The following is a 20328-nucleotide window of genomic DNA, read 5'->3' as shown; positions in this document are numbered from 1 at the left end:
TTTTTTTTTTTTTTTTTAAACATTTTATTTATTTATTTGACAGAGACGGTGAGAGAGGAACATAAGCAGGGGGAGTGGGAGAGGGAGAAGCAGACTCCCTGCTGAGCAGGGAGCCTGATGCAGGGCTCGGTTCCAAGACCCCAGGATCATAACCTGTGCTGAAGGCAGACACTTAACAACTGAGCCACCCAGGTGCCCTGGGTTTTCTGGCTCTTTCTGAGTTCCTTCACAAGTAAGCATTAGAATGTCCCTGTTGCCTGTCTTCTCTCCCTGTCTCTGAGGCTCCAGAGAGGACTGGGGGAGGAAATTCATTCCACTGTCCACCCCCTGTGCCCTGGTCCCGGGGATACACTTTGGTTTGTGTTTAAGCGTCACATGAAACGACAGGTGTTAATTACCTAGTTCAGAATTAAGGGGGAAGAACACCTGAGTTTGGAAAAGTCTGCAAAACTGCAAACAGAGACAAGTTTGAAATGACAGGTTGAATACCACAGAATTGAAGAGTACAGCAAGCCTCTGGGGCTGAGTCATTCTGAAGAGCTGTGGTTTCTGAATAAAAATTTGGGTCTTGGGGTGCCTGGGTGGCTCAGTCGGTTAAACGTATGCCTTTGGCTCGGGTCATGATCCTAGAGTCCTGGGATCGAGCCCTGCATCGGGCTTCCTGCTCAGCAGAGAGCCTGCTTCTCTCTCTCCTTCTGCCTCTACCCCCCACTCATGGGCATTCGCTCTCTCTCTCTTAGATAAACAAATAATATCTTTTAAAAAATAAATAAAAGAGAAGTGCCTGGGTGGCTGAGTCATTAAGTATCTGCCTTCCGCTTAGGTCATGATCTCAGGGTCCTGGGATCGAGCCCTGCATGGGGCTCCCTGCTAGCAGGAAGCCTGCTTCTCCCTCTCCCACTTCCCCTGCTTCTGTTCCCTCTCTCACTGTGTCTCTCTCTCTGTGAAATAAATAAATAAAATCTTTTAAAAAAATTTTTAAAAAACGAATAAATAAAAGGCTAATTGGTAAGAAATGAATTTGAATACATATTGTCATTTCTCTGCAAATTACTCTGAAATGAATATGCTTGGCCTCATTCTTAACTCCCAGCTACAGTTTTGTGTCTCCAACTGCTTACTAGACAATTCTACTTGCAAGTCTTATCACCTCAAACTTAAGTTTTCTGAAATTCCACTTCTTTCTAAGATTGGCCCCATGTGCTCACAGTGACCCATTTCTATCACAACTACCTTTCTTCCCTAGCTCTGACACATAGGCAGCATCTTTGATCATTCCTTCTCTCTAGTCATCAGAGCCCATAAATTATTTTCTTTTTTCTTAAAGATTTTTTTTTTTTTTTTAATTTATTTGACAGAAAGATCACAAGTAGGTAGAGAGAGGGGGAAGCAGGCTCCTCGCCAAGCAGAGAGCCGGATGCGGGGCTCCATCCCAGGACCCTGAGATCATGACCTGAGCCGAAGGCAGAGGCTTAACCCACTGAGCCACCCAGGTGCCCCATAAATTATTTTCTAAACATCTCTCAGCTACATCGATCCTTTATCACCCGTCATTCCTTTGCTGTTTTCATTTTTTGTCACCTTTGTCCCAGAAGTGGTAAACATTTTATTTCTAAGCTATCCTAGTCTGGCCCTCCTTCCCAGGGGATTTATCATCCTTAAGCACAGCTTTGCTGATCTCATTGCCCCAGAAACCTTTATGTGTTCCTGTTGGCCCACCTGTCATTAACTAGGCACATAAGACCCGGAATCAGACCTGTAGCTCTGGGTCACTTGCTGCTCCCCATGGAGACTCTGACAGCAGTGCCCAAGTCAGGCTCTTTTCTGACCTCCTGTCCAGTCCTCACAGGGAGCCTCAGGATCTTTCCTCTGACCCTGAATCCAGATGAGATCCTAAATGTACGTAAAGGGCCTACCCAATGCCCAGCTTATAGGAGAGGCTCAATAAATAGCAGTGGTTCGGGGGGCCTGGGTGGCTCTGTTGGTTAAGCATCTACCTTTGGCTCAGGTCATGATCTCAGGCATCTGAGATCGAGCCCTATGTCAGGCTCCTTGCTTGGCAGGAGTCTGCTTGTCCCTCTCCCTCTGCCCCTCCACACCCCCACGCATGCGCTCCGTCTCTCTCTCTCTCTCAAATAAGTAAAACCTTTAAATAATAATAATAATAATAAATAAATAGCAGCAGATCAATTATTATTTCCTGGGATAACGTTCTCATGGCAGTTGTTTAATCAGCACTAGCCAGATAAAGGAACTACTTTATCACAATGATTCCTTTTTCTAGAAAACTGGATAAGATCTCCCACTTCCTTAACAACTTGAAGAGACAGCCCAAAGGAAAGCACTTAGGTATTTTTTTAATGTTCCTCAAAATACAAATAATAAATATGACTGATTATCAGAAATTATTTAATTTGTCATTAAGAATATTTATTTGAATTCTTCCAAAAAGAACAGTTTTGGGTTTTTTTTAAGATTTTATTTTTAAGTAACCTCTACATTCAGCATGGGGCTCTAATTCACAACCCCGAGATCGAGAGTCATATGCTACACCAACTGAGCCAGCCAGGCACCCCCCAAAAAAAGTTTGGGCCTCTACAGAAGTTGTTCCCCTGTTTGCTGTTACTTATTATTGTGAATAGCATATTAGTTTAATTACTATATTTAAAAATTTTATACGTTACATTTAATCTTCTAACTTTATCTTTACCTAATTATCTTTTTAATACTGATGAGGAATCTCTATTCCACTTTAACACTGAGTTTTAAATTCAGTTGTGTTTATTCTTTGAGTTGAAAGGGAAAAGATCTGAAGCAGACTCTTCCTGAGTACCAGCTGTTGCTGGGTTCGGTCTCAGGACCTGAGATCACGACCTGAGCAGAAACCAAGAGTCAGTCGCTCCACTGACTGAACTACCCAGGTGCCCCCAGATTTGCTTAAAATCTAGTGCTCTGTGTAAGTATTATGCATCACTCTGTAAAACGTGATACAATTCCAGGCCCCTGGGTAACTTAATCACTTGGGCATCCAGCTCTGGGTTTCGGCTCATGTCATGATCCCAGGGTCCTGGGATCGAGCCCCACATCAGGCTCTCTGCTCAGCAGGGAGCCTGCTTCCCCCTCTTTCTGCCTCTGCTTGCTTCTGCCTACTTGTGATTTCTCTCTCTCTCTCTCTCTCTTTTTTTTTTTTTAGTTTTATTTATTTGCTTGGCAGGCAGAGATCACAAGTAGGCAGAGAGGCAGGCAGAGAGAGAGAGGAGGAAGCAGGCTCCCTGCTGAGCAGAGAACCCGATGCGGGACTCGATTCCAGGACCCTGGGATCATGACCTGAGCCGAAGGCAGAGGCTTTAAACACTGAGCCACCCAGGCGCCCCGTGATTTCTCGCTCTGTCAAATAAATAAATAAAATCTTTTAAAAAATCATAAAAATAAAAATAAATAAATAAAATAAGTAAAAGGCGATACAGTTCTCATGGCTGTATTTGAAAAGCAGGTGAATTGCTACTTTACATGGTTTACTCACCACATGCCAGACTCTGGACAAGGCACTTCACTTGCATTTTCATGTTTTATTCTTAAACCTTCCCCGTGGGGCTAAATGCTATTACCACCCCCACTTAAACACAAGGAAGCTGAGTCTCCAAAGAAGTCCAGTCCCCACAGCTAGTGAATGGCAGAGGGCGCAAGGCAGCCCAGCCCTGGAGCCATTTTCCTAACCACTGCACCCTGGAAAGTGGAAAGAGCCCTCTCCTCTCTGCGTAACCACTGTGGGTGATTGACTTCCTTTGTCTTCACAATAGCCAGGTGGAAAAACCCTTACCCGCCAGCACCTCCATTGTTGTAATGCCAGGGACAGCGTGAATAATCATTTCCTCAGCCCCTGTTGACACCTTACACCATCCTTGCCACTTTACTTTCAAAGTCTCTGATGCTCATAAGAAGCCTTGAAGCTTTCTGTTAACCACCATTTCACCACTGAGAACACAGGGCTCAGAGAGCTCAAGTAACTTAAACATAGTCACAGAGCACATGATCAGAGAGCTGGAATTCTACCTCCGTGGTGTTCTACGCCATACTGCCTCTCCATAAAACAATCTCCTGAGATCCACATAAGGAAGAGAAGAGCATGGTCCTTTGCTCTTTGCTTATCGGCAACATTAGCATGTTCCTGTGGCGCCAAATTGGTCAAGTCCAGAGGGCGTGACGTTTTCAGACTGATGTGGATTGAACCCCAGGGGAGTTGACATGGCACAGGGCATTTAGGAAAACAAGGGTTCACTCACTTTTTTGGTACTGTATCTGCGGGAGCCTCTGCAATCACATGTTTATGAAATAATTACCTAGCAAGAAGGCAGATTTTTTTTTTTTTTTTTTTGATAAAAAAAGGCTTTATTTACCTGAAGGACATCTGTTTTGGCCAACTCCAGACATTTTACTAGCCCAAAAAAAGCTGTTGTTGTTTGTTTTTTAATCATACATGTGAAAGGACTTGAGAAACTCAATTGGGAAAACTGAGGCCAGAGGAATTACGTTTTTCTAAGTAAGTTAGTGGAAGAGAAGGATCTAGAACTCCCCACCGCCCCCAAGTCCATCAAACTTTCCACTGCATTGTTTCACTTCACCTGATTTTCAGAAGTATGACAGAGCAGAAAGAAATTCAGCGAGGTTTATTTGGTTTATAGAATGTGAATTTTTAGACATTATATTGGTTACCTTTAAAAATTGGCTTTGGGGCACCTGGGTGGCTCAGTGGATTAAAGCCTCTGCCTTTGGCTGAGGTCATGATCTCAGGGTCCTGGGATGGAGCCCCACATCGGGCTCTCTGCTCGGCGGGGAGCCTGCTTCCCCCTCTCTCTCTCTCTGCCTACTTGTGATCTCTCTCTCTCTCTCTGTCAAATAAATAAATTTTTTAAAAAATGTTTTAAAAATTGGCTTTAATAGAATGGCAGTAATCTCAAACACCTGCTAAACTAGTTGTCCTAGTTCTGTTGTTGTCTTTTTTTTTTTTTTTCTAGATTTAATGATGCTCTGCCACATTTTTCTAAGTCTGAAGCTTTCTGTGCCTGTGGATCTCAGAATTTGCTAAGAGATGGAGGAGCCTCCGCACAACGATCTGAGCACAGTGACCCAAGAGAATGGTGACCCCCTCCAGAGCACCAGCCCTCAGATTTCCGTTAGTGAATTTTCTTGCCACTGCTGCTATGACATCCTGGTTAACCCCACCACCTTGAACTGTGGGCATAGCTTCTGCCGGCACTGCCTAGCTTTGTGGTGGGCCTCTTCAAAGAAAACAGAGTGTCCGGAATGCAGAGAAAAATGGGAAGGTTTCCCCAAAGTCAATATTCTCCTCAGGTAATGCTCAGTCCATATCAGTGGCGCATCCACTTGCACAGTGTGTTTTCTCGTCATGGGAGCGGCCATGTTTGAGGGGGCCAGACGCGCAGAGCCGCTCCCCCGCCCCCACTGTGGTCGTCCTAGATCTAGAACAGTGTGAGTCAGGGGACTCAAGGACTGCAGATCCTTCCTCACAGGGGACCATGACCTGTTACTGTTTATCATAAAGGGGAAAAAAAAATTCTGAGTATCAGACCATTGCTTATAATCCTTTGTCATGTAACACTTTTTATTGATTTGTTTCCACCAAGGACACCCTAGGTCTAACAGAGAAAGTGGTATAACTGCACAGTTCTGTACAAATCAGTGTGATGCTAATTTTCTTCATCTTTGACTAAACTCTGTTCCAGTGTTCGTATCAGTAGCGGTAACTTCTCATGCATAGTCTTGTAAACAAATGGTGTAAAACCTTTCAGATGGTAGGTTCTTTTCTGCTTCTGCCCATAATATTTATAATGTACCTGTGAGGTCTTTGAGGCTAAAATCCTTGCTCTCCTTCTCTTGCCTTCTTGCTACCAACAGAGTACCAGAAAGTTCCTTGAAAACATTAACCTAACATTCTCTTTTTCATCAGAGATACATTTACAAACACTTTGCTCTCACCTGTCAGCCTGGTTTACCTGAAGGTTGATCTTAAACTGTAGGAAGATTCTCCGATTATGTGTAATTAAAAATGGGGAGCCCTATAGTAGGACTTAATGGTCTTCCTCTTACTACTCAACTCCACGTGTTTTCTTTTGTATGAATTAATTTTTAATAACATAAGCAATACATAGATACCTTCAATTGTTTATATTCTTTTTAAAAATAAATTAGTTATTACTGATAAAGTTAAATAAAGACCCCTTTGACCTCTCCTTCCCCATTTTGCCATCCTTCCTTTCTTTTTTCCCCAGAGTCATTTCAGTTATGACTTAGTTATGATATCCTTCAGATTTTTAAAAATATTTTTATACATATGTGTGCCAGTAGGAAATGCAAACATTTCCTCACATCAGTGGTGGTTCTACAGTTTACTATTTTCATTCAACAATATGTATGTCTTAAACTTATCCATCTAGATCCAAGTGATACCCAGTAAATTCATTTTTAAAACCATGTAGCATTCCATTCTGTGAATAGACCACGTTTTTATTTGACTATTTCTCTAACCACGGACCTGTAAGTTGTTTCTCATTTTTTGCTGTTACCAGCCTTCTTATCCATTCTTCTAAAGTGCTTGTATATTATCAAATATCGGCTGTTAGTTTGGTTTTAGCCTCTAGATATTACAAGATTTAGACAAACAACTGTGTGACTTTTTTTTTTTTTTTACTATTCTCCATAGGGATGCCATTGAAAAATTATTTCCTGATGCCATTAAAAAGCGACATGAAGACATTCACCAGAATAATGACATAGTCCAGAGTCTTGCAGCCTTTCAGAAATACGGGCACGATCAGGTTCCTTTAGCTCCGAACACAGGCCGAGCGAATCCACAGAGAGGTGGGGGATTCTTCTCCGGGGTGCTCACCGCTTTAACTGGTGTGGCAGTAAGTTTATCAGTGTGTTTCTCCGCGCTCCCCCGCCCCTGCCCTGGCCCCCAGAGTTTCCGCTGAAGTCAGTCCTGTTGATATTGATGGCGTACCTTGTGCGATGATGCAGTGCATGCATCGAGATCGGCCGGGTCACGTGATTCTTCGGGGCTGCTGCGTCCACACGTAGTCCCCCTCACATTCAGAGCTCAGTTATTGTTAGCTTTGTTCCATTTCATGCTCTTCATAACCTCTGCAGTAGCCACCATTATTACTCTCATTTTATCTCTTTATTTCTTTTTACTATTATTATCGTTATTTTTCACATAAGCTCCATGCCCAGCATGGGGCTTGAAGTCATGACCCCGAGAGCAAGAGTCACCTGCTCTACTGACTGAGCCAGCCAGGTGCCCCTGTTGTTCCCATTTTAGAGGTGAAGAGACCAATGCAGGAACGTGTTAGAGCTGGGATGCAAGACCATGTCTACCTTGATGGTCCAGGCTCAAGCACGGCACTTTACTAACATCCCATGGAGAGACCATCTTCTTTTCAGTTCCATGCTACAACAATTTAAAAGTTACACATTTTCCAGCAAAAAAAGCACATGATAAGTCCATTATCTCAGCCAAGATGTTGGGGTCAGGGGTGCAGTGCTGAGTTCTGTTCCCTCATGTCCTCACCCCCAGCAGTGAGAGCTGCCCCACACCAAGAGTTCTGCTCCCTGGCTCCTTGCTTCCTCATACTGGCGTGGCATCATTCCCTTCATGCTCAGCCCCTTCCCTCCCCTGCCCCACACTGAGATGGAGAAGCAGTCCTCCTGACCTTTCTGTATGTTACGGGCCCTCCCTCTTCTCCAGGTGGTCCTGCTCGTGTACCACTGGAGCAGCAGGGAATCTGAGCACGACCTCCTGGTCCACAAGGCTGTGGCCAAGTGGACAGCAGAAGAAGTTGTCCTCTGGCTGGAGCAGCTGGGCCCATGGGCCTCTCTCTACAGAGACAGGTTTTTAGCGGAAAGAGTAAATGGAAGGTGAGAAGCAAGATATTCTGACATTTTTTTTTAAGCTGCTTTATTGAGATGTAATCCACAGGCTATAAAATTCACCTATCCAAAGTATGCAACTCACGGTATTCAGTACCTGCACGGATGGCTGCAGCCATCACCCCAATCTAGTTTTAGAACATTTCATCACCCCCAAAAGAAGGGTCTTCCTCTTGCCAGCAGTCCTCAAAATGCCCCCCTCCTTCCCTGGCGACCACCGTTCTCCTTGCTGTCTCGATGGATTTGCCTGTTTAGACTGTTTTGTATAAATGGAACCAGACAATATTCATGACCTTTTAGTTCTGGCTTTTTCCCCTCACAGAGTATTTTCAAGGTTCATCCAAGTTGTCATAGGTGTCCGTACTTCGTGCATGTTTATGGCTGAGTAATATTCCAGTTTGCGCCTGACCCGCATTTTGTGTGTCCATCCTTCCTCGGCTGGACACTTGGGTTGGCTCCGTTTGGGGGCTGTTACGAGCAGTGCTGCTGTGATCCTCAGTGTACGGGTTTTTGTGTAGACCTGCCCTTTCAGTACTCTCTTGGAGTGGAATTGCTGGGTCATGAAGTAACCCCTTCTGTTTAACTTTCTGAGGAGCTGCCAAATTGTTTTTCCAAAGCAGCTAAGCCATTTTATGTTATGATATTTTGTTTGTTGCTTTTTGATTATAAGAGAAGCAGGTATTTACTAGTTCCTTAAAAATAAGGATGTAGAACTAGAAGGTATCGGAAGTAAAATAGCATCAGAATTCTACTCCTTGGGGAAAACCACTGTTTGTCATCTTTCTGGACATCTTCCCAGATTTTTTTTCCATGTTTATAGAGAGGTACACATAAAGGTGTATTATTTACTTGTCTAAACTGAAAATATAATTATACCAAGCAGACCTGTGTTTATATATATGTATGTATATATGCATGTGTGTGTATATACCGGAGTCTGTTTAACTGATCTCTACCAGAACAGATCTGGGTGGTTTCCTTTTTTCCATTCCAGGCAATTCCAAGCAATGTTGTAGGAAATGCTCTGATACAGGGAACTCCCACATCCAATTGGCAGCCTGTGGGGAGGCCTGCCTCTGCCCATCAGCATATCCCCTCGCCCTCACCCCCTTCCAGAGCACTGTCCATCTTTATTGGAGTCTTTCCTTACCCGGAGGGACTGTGTAGGGATAGTACGTAGCTCACCACGAAGTGCTAAGAGGGGCCACAATCTGCTTGTCCTGGACGGCCGTCTACTCATTGCCCTCTGAAACTGGGTTTTCAGTGCTTGACCCTCCTTTGGGAAAACCAAATGCTCCCACTTGAATCATCTGTTTTTTGTAAGAATTAGCGCCTCTCCCCAATTGTGGTTAAAAAAATTTTTTTTTCCCTACCTACTTAATACATCTTTGCGTAATTGCCTTCCTTCCAGAAGATAGATTCCTAGAACTAGAATTTCTGGGTCAAAGCACATAAACCTTTCCAACTTTGATAAATGTTTCCAGATTCCCCACAAAAGGACCAGCCTCCATCCCTCCACTTGTGTACCTGCGGGGCTCTGGTTAGGGGTGTGGTTAACGATGAGTGATTGTTGAGGTGAAGTCGTGTTTTCCGATGAAAGGGATCAGATGAGGGAGCTACCATCATTTGTCTTAAATCACTACCCCCAAGCAGCTACTCTCAAAATCAGAACATTTTATTGGATTTCTTTCCAATTTTTTTTTTCCCCCATAGATACACATTTTGAAAACCAGGGCAGTATGTGAGAGGTCAGCCTATGTATCGGGCAGGGGGGGCAGGAATCAGAGATGAGGGTGCAAAAAAGACCACACTGTGCCTTGGCTGAGCCACTATATTCCTCCAAGTCATTTTTTCAGCCACAAAACGGCCATAATGCCACCTACTGGGCAGAATTATTAAATGGATCAGTGATGACTTGTGCAGGCGGTTTCAGAGTCCCTAAGCTGTTACTACTGTTGTGTCCTATACTAAGTGCCTTAGCTTACTCAAGGCTAAAGCATTTGTGCTGATAGGATGCAAGACTGACTGTGAGTTCGCCTCCAGTACATAATCTCAAAAGCAATCTCCCCTGCTGCTCCCCCTCCCCGACAGGTTGCTTTTAACCCTGACAGAGGAAGATTTTTCGAGGGCGCCATATACCATAGAAAACAGCAGCCACAGAAGAGCCATCCTCCTGGAACTGGAGCGTGTCAAAGCCCTAGGTGTGAAGCCCCCTCAAAATCTCTGGGAATATAAGGTGAACTCTTGATTTTTTTTAATCCAGAAAAATACAGAGAATAGCCTCTCTCTCATTGGCATGCCCACTGCTTAGGAAAACATCACAGCCACCCCTCAACCCCCCAGCTCCCCACCCTCCTGCCGCTGAGCCGGGTGTCCTTACTGGGCACATTCCCCTACCTGTGTCAGGGGTTGCGTATGCAGGCACAAGGAGCGTTGTTTCACGGGCCCCTCACCTTCACGGAAGGGCCATGAACTGAGCGTGTCCTTCTGCAAGTAGCTTTTACCTCTCTGGCCCCAGTTCACTCACTTTCTCTTTCAAGCATATGCTCGTTGAGGCTTTGTCCTGTCAGTGAACCTGGCGTTCTTTCCATGTTCGCTGTTAGAAACAGTGCTGCTCTGGAAATTCTTTGGACGTTCTTATGCTTGATGTTACATACTGAGGAGCGGGCTTGCTAGCTCCCAGGCAGTACACATCTCCAGTCGTACGAGCTGCAGATAAACCATTCTTCACCGTGCCTGCACCACAGAGAGGATGTCAGCAAATACTGGACCGTAAAACTAACACGTTTTATTATAAAATAGACTTAGAGCCTAAAAAAGGCAGCATGGAGAAAAATAATTACAAATGGCCCATAAGTCCACGGGAAAGAATTCTCACTCATAATTAAAGAAGCGCAGACTGAAGGAAGTAGATGGTGTCGTTTTCACCTGTCTGGTCTTGTCAGGGATAAGAGCATCATAATCAAAGGAAAGAGACACTCGTGTATTCTGTGCGTCCTAAATCTGGTGCGGTCTCCGTGGAGAGGAGTTTATCAATAACTATTAAAATTTAAACCACACCTATCTTGTGACCTGTGGCGTCACTTCTTTGCGCTTAGAGCACAGGCAGCCTGGTCTGGGGATCAGGGCGGCCACGCCCCTCACTGGGCTCCTCCAGGGCACGCTGGCTGTGGACCAGCAGCAGGCACCTGGGCTCCATGTGCCCATCTCCTCAGTAAGTGACTTCACAGAGTCACAGTGAGAACTGCTCTGAGTCCCCAAACATCGTTCAAGGAGACCCTTACCACCACATCGTTGGTAATAGCAGCACGTGGAAAACCAGTGAAGCTGGTTGAGGACAGGTTAATGAGGAGGGCACAGCCGTACGTGCAGCCATTACAGAAGAAGGTAGGAGGTGGGGACTCTGGGTGTCCCAGTAAGGAACAGAGCCCAGGTCACACTGTTAACTGCAAATACAGAAAAGCGCATTGGAAAATAGGCACAATTTGTATGTATCTGTATGTTTGCCTGTGCAGAGAATATTTGTGGAAGGATACACAGACTGTTAATGTTTTCGTTCTGGGGATTGAGACTTGGACAGAAGGGAGAATTTTATTTGTCAATACATTTCTGTGCCATTTGGAAAACGTTGTGTTGACTATGTACACATAGTATTTTAAAACTAAAAAAACACTCGTTTCAGAATTTTTGAAGAATGGGCATAGAGGTAGAAGGTTTGTTGCTTTTTGCATTACTGCTGACCCTTTATTTAAAATACATAAAAGTAATCTTAATATTAACCCGAGCAAATGGGAACGCAATTCCGGACCCAGGCAGAATCTTATCAGTTGGCTCCTTCAGATCTTCAAGGCTGCCAGCACCCCCCCCTCCCCCCTCCCCGGGTTTGGCCATTTGACACTTCTCCAATGTGATAAGATTCTTCCAGCCCTAGTGTCCGGGTGCAATTCCTGTTCTAAGTAGACATGGGAGAAACAGCTCCCCGTTGAAGTGCTCTCATCATAACCAGGGTGGTGGCTTTTCCTTCCTTCCTGATAGGAAGTAGCCAAGCATGCGCACTGGCTCAGCACTCACACTGACCCCAGACCCACAAATAGGTCACCTGCTCATCTCCCTCTCTCTTATACTAACCGTGATGTGGCTGGCCATACTCTTGACTTTATTTCTGGGACCATTTCTCCTTTAGATCTTGAATGCTCTCGACAAGAACAGTACTGGCCCCAAGGCAATTGGTTGGTGGGGGCGGTGAAGAATTAAAGTCTTAAATAGTTTGTGATTTGTGACCCCCTCCAACAGACCACAGTGCAAAAACAGGTGTATAGTTTATCTGTGGTATTCACATTTCATGGGGAGGCAGGATTATGAAAAAAAAATGTTTTTAAAAGTCTCCTTAAAAGGGGATAATAAAGAAAAAAAACAGGTTGGGAAACATTTTTGAGTGATGAATTACATGTCTGTTTCTCACCTACGTTAGGCTGCAGTGATATTTACTATGGAAAATATCAAACACACATAAGGGTAGGATGACAGTACGGAACTGCCAAGTACCCTTACCAGCTGCGGCAACTTACAGTCCTGTTTATTGCCGTGATCCCCCCACCTGCTCCCTCCCCTGACTTTTGAAAATCTAAGATACCGTATTTTTCATAGGTAAATATTTCATTGTGAATCGCTAAAAAGTAAAGACTCCTTTAGAAACAAAACTGGGGACATCTGGGTGGGTCAGTCACTTAAGCATTCTGTCTTCAGCTCAGGTCGTGATCCCAGGGTCCTGGATCGAGTTCCATGTCTGGGGCCCCCAGCTCAGCAGGGAGTCGGTTTCTCCCTCTCCCCTTCCTCCCCCCCCCAACTCATGCTCTCTCTCACTCTCTGTCTCCCAAATAAATAAATACAATCTTTTTTTAAACTTTAAAAAAAAAAACTAAATTCCCTGGTATCAAATAACTTGTCAGTATTTAAATGTACTGCATACTTTTTTCTTCTAGTCCATTTGTTCGAAGCAAGGTCTATGTTTGGTTATCGTGTCTCTCAAGTCTCTTGTAATGTATGGATTCTCCCTCCCTCTTTTCGTTACCCTGCATTTATTTGTTGATGAAACGAGATAGTTTTGGCTGTAGTTTCCCCACATCTAGAATTTGGCTGATTGTCTCTCTGTGGTGTCACCTGACAGGTTCTGCTGTCTCCTGCGTATCCCATAATCCAGTAGTTAAATCTGGAAGCTTGCATTGGTTTAGGTATTTAACAAGACTGCTTCCTCTGTGGTGGCATCTTCTTCCATCAAGAGGCTCATGATATCTGATTGTTTCTTTCTGACGGTGGCCGCCACCATGATCATTGATTCTTTACTTGCAAAACGGTGATACTGTGATTCTCTCATTTCTTAATTTTTTTTATTGAGAGAGAGAGAGAGAAAGCACACGGTGGGGGCAGGGGACAGAGGGAGAGAGAGGAAGAATCACAGGCAGACTCCCCACTGAGCGTGAAGCCCGATGCAGGAGCTCAATCTCACAACCCTGAGATGGGGACCTGAGCTGAAACCAAGAGTTAGATGCTTAACCAACTGAACCACCCAGGTGCCTCTAAAGTAAACATTTTTAAGGCTCTTTGATATGGTTTACAAAATTGTTTCCCAGAAAGGTTGGGTTTTACTGGCAGTGCCTAGGAGTATGCATCTCAGCTCCCCACAACCCCTCCTACAAAAGCCATGGAGAAACACTGGGTCTTTATTAAATGTAGCCCAACATACTGATACTTGGACTCTTCTTGCCATCCATCCATTCATTCATTCATTCATTCATTGTGAAAACTACACAAGAAAGGCTGATGGCAAAGGGCGTGAGACTGTGGAAGGAGCACAGGTGGGGAGCTGGCCGCCTCTGTTGTAACGGGGCCCTGTACCCGCCTTGTCCTCTGCAGGCTGTGAACCCAGGCAGGTCCCTGTTCCTGCTGTATGCCCTCAAGAGCTCCCCAAGACTCGGTCTGCTGTACCTCTATCTATTTGACTACACGGACACCTTTCTACCCTTCATCCACACCATCTGCCCGCTGCAAGAAGACAGTTCTGGGGAGGACATCATCACCAGGCTTCTGGTAGGTCTGCAGAGCGCCTTGAATGGAATTACTCTGCCACCCCTCAGTGTGGTATGGAATTAGAGACGGGACTGTAGCTGTCATGGAAGAGCCAACAGCACCCAGCCTTCATTTTTTTCTTGCAAGGAGAAACCCTATAAGAGAACATAAAGCAGACCCTCCCCACTTCCAGAAGCTAGTTTTATTTCCTGCATTACACACAGCAAGAGGGGCTACCTTCTGGACCTGAAATATTTAGGGGGGAAGAAACAGCATTGCTTTTGTTCTAAAAGAAGATAGCCTAGGTCTGGATTGCCCGTGGGTTAGATCTGCGGACGTCCCAGCTTGGCCACCTGTCTGTTAAGAGAATCCCCAAAGGATGATGGTTTATCCTCACACAGGGCAAGGTAAGCATCCATCCCAGTGGCCTCAGGAAAGTAAGCGTCATCCACCTCGGTGATAGGAGTTGGCACAGGCCCCTGGCAGGGATAGTTGCCCACCTTGGCTATCGTGTCTTCAGTTTGATCCACGGAGTCCTCCAGAATGGCGGGTGGATCCCACTCAGTGATTTCTGTGTATCTGGTTGGTCATTTCAGGTGATGTCCTTCACAATGCTGCCCTTGGGGCAGTCCCTTTGATCTGTTGAAATCAAAAGTCACATGGTTCTAGGAATCGTCATGTGATCCAGACCCATAAATATTAAAACAGGATTCCTAAATCTCCAAAGACCCTTTTTAAAGTACTTGTCAAGCATCTCCCTAACTGACTTGAGCCTTGGATGTAGTTTAAAGCCTGCTGATAAGCCGCTATGCATAGTGTTTATCTCATTATCCCATTTCCTGCTGTTACCCGTCCTCACTGCACTGCAAGCCAGAGACCTCCCTACCATTCCATTCTAACAAGCCCCAGCAACCCCTGCCCACTCAGCACACTCACTTTCTTCTTGCAATATGTAGTTTCTGTAAGCCTTCTGGATGCCTCCATGAGTTGTTTAAATGCTCTGGTTAATTGTTTGCTAATATCTGTAGTTAGGGCTTTTTATTTTCCCCAGAATTACTTTTTCAAAATGTATGTTTAATTTTCCCATGATCTGTTATCATTCCAAGGCAGCTAAGATGTCAAATTTAGAAAAGTGTCTGAGTTACCCATGCAGTGAGGAAGAAATTTAAAAACTGTCCTAATTTCAATTCATTGCAACCGCGTTATTTATAACTCATGCTTAGATTTTTTTACTTCCGGGTTTCCCCCGCATTCCATACATGTGAAGCATCTCTCTTCAGCTTCTTTGATAACATTTGTCCGGTGTAAGTTTAGTTATTATAAGGTGAACTGATGGTTGGAAATTTCCTGTTATGTTGTTGGGTATGTGGGTGTTTTCATAAATGTAGTTTTCTGTAAAAGTCAATCCTCACAATTTTTTTTGTGTCTACTTGTGCTTATTTTTATGTTTTTTTTAAAGGATCTTAGAGAGCCCACATGGAAACAGTGGAGAGAATTCCTTGTCAAGTACTCCTTCCTTCCGTACCAGCTGATTGCCGAATTTGCTTGGGACTGGCTAGAGGTCCATTACTGGACGTCACGGTTTCTCATCGTCAATGCCATGTTACTCTCGGTTCTGGAATTATTCTCCTTTTGGAGGATCTGGTCAAGAAGTGAACTGAAGTAAGTGTGTTTTTAGGTTGGAGATGGCTGGAACAGCGGGCACTGAGAAGGACTTTTACCAAGTGGTGGAAGGGTCCTCTTTGAAGTAGTAGGTGAACGTGAAACCCTCCTTGGGCCCCGGTTTAGAAACACTGCTTAAAGCAGCGATTAGGAAACGGTCCTCATGTTCGGGGGTGGGGAAGTTTTCGTGGTGCTCACTATACAAGAGTGTCTCCATGTGTTTTATCCCCATGAAATAACACACCATGTACTTCTGGGGGTGGAGGTGTGCATGAAGGACCATAGTAAGGAATATGTGAGAGGAAGAGGGTACTTTATGGAAAGGGCACAGTGGTAGAGCATAAAGAGATCTGGTGAGGAATTCGTGGTCCTGAGTTCTAATCCTGCCACTGATCAGGACAGTAATCGCTTCTTGGGATTAATGCATGAAATGAGAGCCCTGGGCTAGCCATTCAGAGTCGGGACTCTTGGTTGCCTGTGATCGAAACCAGCCCGAATTGGCTTTCCCAAAAAGAGAAAGACCCCACCAAGACTTCCTGCACGGCTGGACCCAGAGACCTAAACGCTGTCATCAGGACTCACCCTCTCCCTCTCGCAGCCCTGCTCTCAGCTCTGTTGTTCACCCTCAGGCAGCTCTCTCCGCGCGGGGCCCATGGTCACTCCGGGCATGGATCGGAGCAGCTTAGCAACCCCGCTGGAGGGAGCACACTTCTTTCCCTGCAGCACTTACAGTCTCGGGGCTCCCGCTCCTTCGCTCAGACGGGCCCCGCCTGGGTCCCATGCCCACCCGGACCCATCACCAGTGCCGGGGCATGCCCTCGCCCCCCAGCCAGGGGCTCCTTCAGCTCCACCGAGACCACATGGAAGAGACGGGGGCAGGAGGCACTGGAAGGAAAGCTCAGAACGTGTTTGTAGGAGAAGGGGGGCGGGTGGCTTCTGGGCAGGCAGAAGTAACACAGCCGCACGCCAGCATCCTTACAGCTTTAAACATGCCATGACCCACAGAGTTCTTGGCCTCGTCAGTCAGTAACAGCCCTCTAAATAGTTCCCAAACCTGACAGGAACCTCCTGTTGATATATTCAGGCTCACGGTTAATTGACACCCACCCCCAGCCCCTAGCTCTCTGCTGGGCGCTGCAGATGTGTTGGTAAAGAAGACAGACAGTCTGGACTCTGCAGGCCTACAACCTCACAGATAACACGGACATTAAACACATACAAGTGCGACCCAGCGCCCAAGCAGGTGGGGCTGTCCTGGGGGCGGGGGGTCTTCCCCCGCTGTGGGGACCAGGGCCAGGCACAAGCCCCATCCTGGGAGCTGAGGACGCTTGGTCAGGCAGAGGCGCGCCTCGGGCCACAGGGCCAGGAAGGAAGCCTCCGCAGCTCCGGCAGCCAGGCTCCGCGCTGGGGGGAGGCCCGGGGCCCGAGCCCGTTGGCACCATCGTTAGAAGCGGCATCACGACTCCACCTCTCAGATGCTTCTCTTCTTTTCACAGGACTGTGCCTCAGAGGATGTGGAACCATTTTTGGAAAGTATCAACACAGGGGCTTTTTGTGGCCATGTTCTGGCCCCTCATTCCTCAGTTTGTTTGCAACTGTTTATTTTACTGGGCCCTGTACTTCAACCCAATTATTAACATCGATCTCGTGGTCAAGGAAGTCCGACGGCTGGAAACCCAGGTGTTGTGACTGGCACTGCCCAGGCCCTGGGGGACTCCTCCGGCCTCCTTGACATCGCAGCACTGATGCTTGAGCAGGAGGGTGGGGAGGGGGCAGACTTCCTATTTCTACGCCTCGTGAACAAGGTGCTGCTTTGTCTGTCAGAGGCTCCGACCAGGTCCTCTCTCCCTCTGCCTGTGGCATCATGGCAGCAGGGACTGACAGCCCAGAGCTCGGCCGACACAGCGGCAGCACCTCCCAGCCAGCCTCCCTCCTCACAGAGACCAGGGAGGCCCGGTCCACCGCGGCTCTCAAGGACCCGGGTCCCCAGAGGATGCAGTGTGGTGACAGCAGAAGGCTGCTGCGTCAGTGATCCCACTGGACAAAGGTTCCCAGCGCGAGTTGCAGCCCAGGGCTGAGCTGGAGACCTGGCTAGTTGGGGCCAGGCCTGTCCCCTAAGGCGAATTTAGGAAAAAAACCGGGAGAAGATTTTGTCATAGGCATAGACAGTTGCACATGAGCAATACAGAGGAAAAGCCCAAATCTGATGGACGATTCTGTATTATGAAAGAGTTGCTAGAAGGTTTGTCAGGGTGAAGCATCTAAAAGGATTCCATGTGAGACCACAGTGTCCTCAGATTTTCCACGTATAGTCGCTATGAGTTTGGATTCCTGACTCGGGGCTGGGGATTGAGTGGGATGTCAGGCAGTAACGGTGTGCTTCCCGTGGGGCTGAGCTGCCTCGGTGCCACTTACAGTGATTGTTGTGGGGTTGGTTGGTTTTGTTTTCGGGAATTTAATATCCAGGATAATCCTTTTGTTCAAGGAAACCTTTTGCACATTGACCTCACACTGTGTGATCTTACTGTCCTGTTCTGATGTGTAAAACAGCAAGTGTAATTACACCACGTGCTGTCACTGTAAATGCGGATGAGATGAAGCCGGGCCTTTCCTTCCAGTGTAGAGATAGCGGGTGTAGACGGGAGCCGCCGGAGATGGGCCCCCGCAGAGGTAAGCTTGCGCCCAGTGTTGTGTGATGACTCTATGAACCCTTCATTTATGCTTTGGACCTCTGGAAGATTTCCCTCAAACTCTGCATCCGAAAGTTTGAAGCAATCACTTGGAAGCAAAATAAAGGTTTTTATATAGATAAAAGTGCTACCGAGCAGAAAAAAGAACTGATGGAAATCTGCATTGCCCCCTACAGCCTAGTGACCCTGAAGTCCCCCAGCCTGACGTGAGCGTGGCTCCAACGAGCCACCCTCCGGTGCCTAACCCGAAAGGATGGAGGGTGTTTTCCTTCCTCCTGCGCTTGCTCATCAGGCCCCAGGCCTGCCTGACCTGCCCCGTGTCACAGCACAGCGGGCCTGGGGACACCACACACCATTTGCACATCCCTGGCCCGGTGCCTTGCACAGTTACTGTTCTCCTTTCCAGATGAGCACAAGGAGGCTGGCTGGCATCCGTGGGGCTGGGCCCAGGCCGGACTGCTGGTCCAGCACCCCCGCTTGTGCCCTGTGGGCTCACAGCGTCCCCACGTCCTCCCCACATGCTGCTTCAAGGATGAGTAAATAATACCCATGTACGCGCTGGGAGGGAGGGAGGGCTAAGACTGGGCCTCGAGCAGACGGACTGGGCCAGACTCTCGCTTCTTAGCGCCAGAGTGGGGACAGGCACATTGAGAGAAGGGCTGCTGGCTGCCTCTCTCCGCCCTCAGACCCTCTCAATCATAGAGGGCTCGGGTACCACAGAAGGGGACGTTCGTGGAAAATATTCAGGCCCTTTGCTACAAAAATTGCACTTCTGCCAAGTCGGGTCAGCAAGAATCCCTGTCCCCATTCAGGGTCCTTCTAGCTGGACTAAGAATCAAACTGACAAGAGACAGATCAACAGAAAATCAAACTTAACGTTGTACATACAGGGAATCCATGCAGGCGTGGCTATTCCAAAGATGGGCAAAACGAGGCCAGATGTTATCCTGAGCTAAGCTAGGGGTATGGGCCATCAGAGGGAAGGAATGTGATTCACAAGACGATAAGAGCAGATGTTTGGTAATGAGCTGTTTGCCCTGCCCATGCAGATGGGCCACTCAGATAAAACTGATTTCTGGTATTAACCCTCATTCTAGACCTGACCCCCAATTTAGATTTTTCTCAGTAGTTAAAGGAGGGACAAAAGTTTCTCTTGAGCCCGCAGGGTCTCTGCTGCCTTCAGCTCAAAACAGTCTTCATACCTGAGTGGCCCATCTTGGTTGGGGTGGCCTGCCCTTGGTAAGGAACAATGAAAAGGGGGGTGGTGGGATGTGGCAAAATTTATTCACTAGCATCCTCGTCGTGTCAATAATCGATAAAAACTGGAAATATCACCAATCCCCAAAAGTGGGCAATTTATAAAACAATATGTAGTACAGTTACTTAAAATGAAGTTTCCAAAGGTTTTTTAATGACATGGGGGGAAAGCAAAATCCTATGCTATGGTCTCAATGGCATTTTTAAGCATCGTAGAAAACTCTGATGATAGCACACAGAGATGCTGAAAGTGGTTATTCTGGATTGTGGGAATAAGAGTGATTTTTTTCCTCCTTTATATTTGTCTTTATCTTTTTAAGCATTGAGGATATACTACTTCTGTAACCAGGAAATTTAACCGTTAGGTGGAGTGGGATGGAGAATTCTTCCTTAAGCTCATAACTACCAAACTAGGGCTTCACAGAAGCGGGCATCTTTTTTTTTTTTTTTTTTTCCTTAAGATTTTATTTATTTGAGAGAGAGACAGAGAAAGCACGAGCAGGGGGAAGGAGCAGAGGGAAAGGGAGAAGTAGGCTCCTCCCAGAGCAGGGAACCCAACCTGGGGCTCGATCCCAGGACCCTGAGATCATGATCTGAGCAGACGGCAGACGCATAACTGACTGAGCCCCCCAGGTGCCCCCACAAATGGGCGTCTTGTTTACTGCCACATCCAGGAACACAAGACAAGGCCAGGCACATGGTGGGT

At 46.5% G+C, this 20328-nt stretch overlaps 1 protein-coding gene across 1 annotated transcript in view; it reads left to right on the top strand.

Annotated features, from left to right (window-relative positions):
- LOC111156248 (bifunctional apoptosis regulator) overlaps positions 1 to 18184 on the top strand; it is a 27782-nt gene extending 9598 nt beyond the window's left edge. The window contains exons 2-8 of the mRNA XM_022517005.1: positions 5016 to 5352; positions 6722 to 6926; positions 7766 to 7935; positions 10039 to 10183; positions 13861 to 14034; positions 15473 to 15675; positions 17172 to 18184. Coding sequence (XP_022372713.1) covers positions 5090 to 5352; positions 6722 to 6926; positions 7766 to 7935; positions 10039 to 10183; positions 13861 to 14034; positions 15473 to 15675; positions 17172 to 17364 — 1353 coding nt within the window. The 5' untranslated portion in view covers positions 5016 to 5089 and the 3' untranslated portion in view covers positions 17365 to 18184. The remainder of the gene's footprint in view (positions 1 to 5015; positions 5353 to 6721; positions 6927 to 7765; positions 7936 to 10038; positions 10184 to 13860; positions 14035 to 15472; positions 15676 to 17171) is intronic.
- The last annotated feature ends 2144 nt before the right edge of the window (positions 18185 to 20328 follow it).

The sequence above is a fragment of the Enhydra lutris genome, unplaced genomic scaffold, assembly GCF_002288905.1.
Source record: "Enhydra lutris kenyoni isolate GAN:26980312 unplaced genomic scaffold, ASM228890v2 scaffoldscaffold45, whole genome shotgun sequence".
NCBI lineage: Eukaryota > Metazoa > Chordata > Mammalia > Carnivora > Mustelidae > Enhydra > Enhydra lutris.
This window is presented reverse-complemented; position numbering and strand designations above follow the sequence as displayed.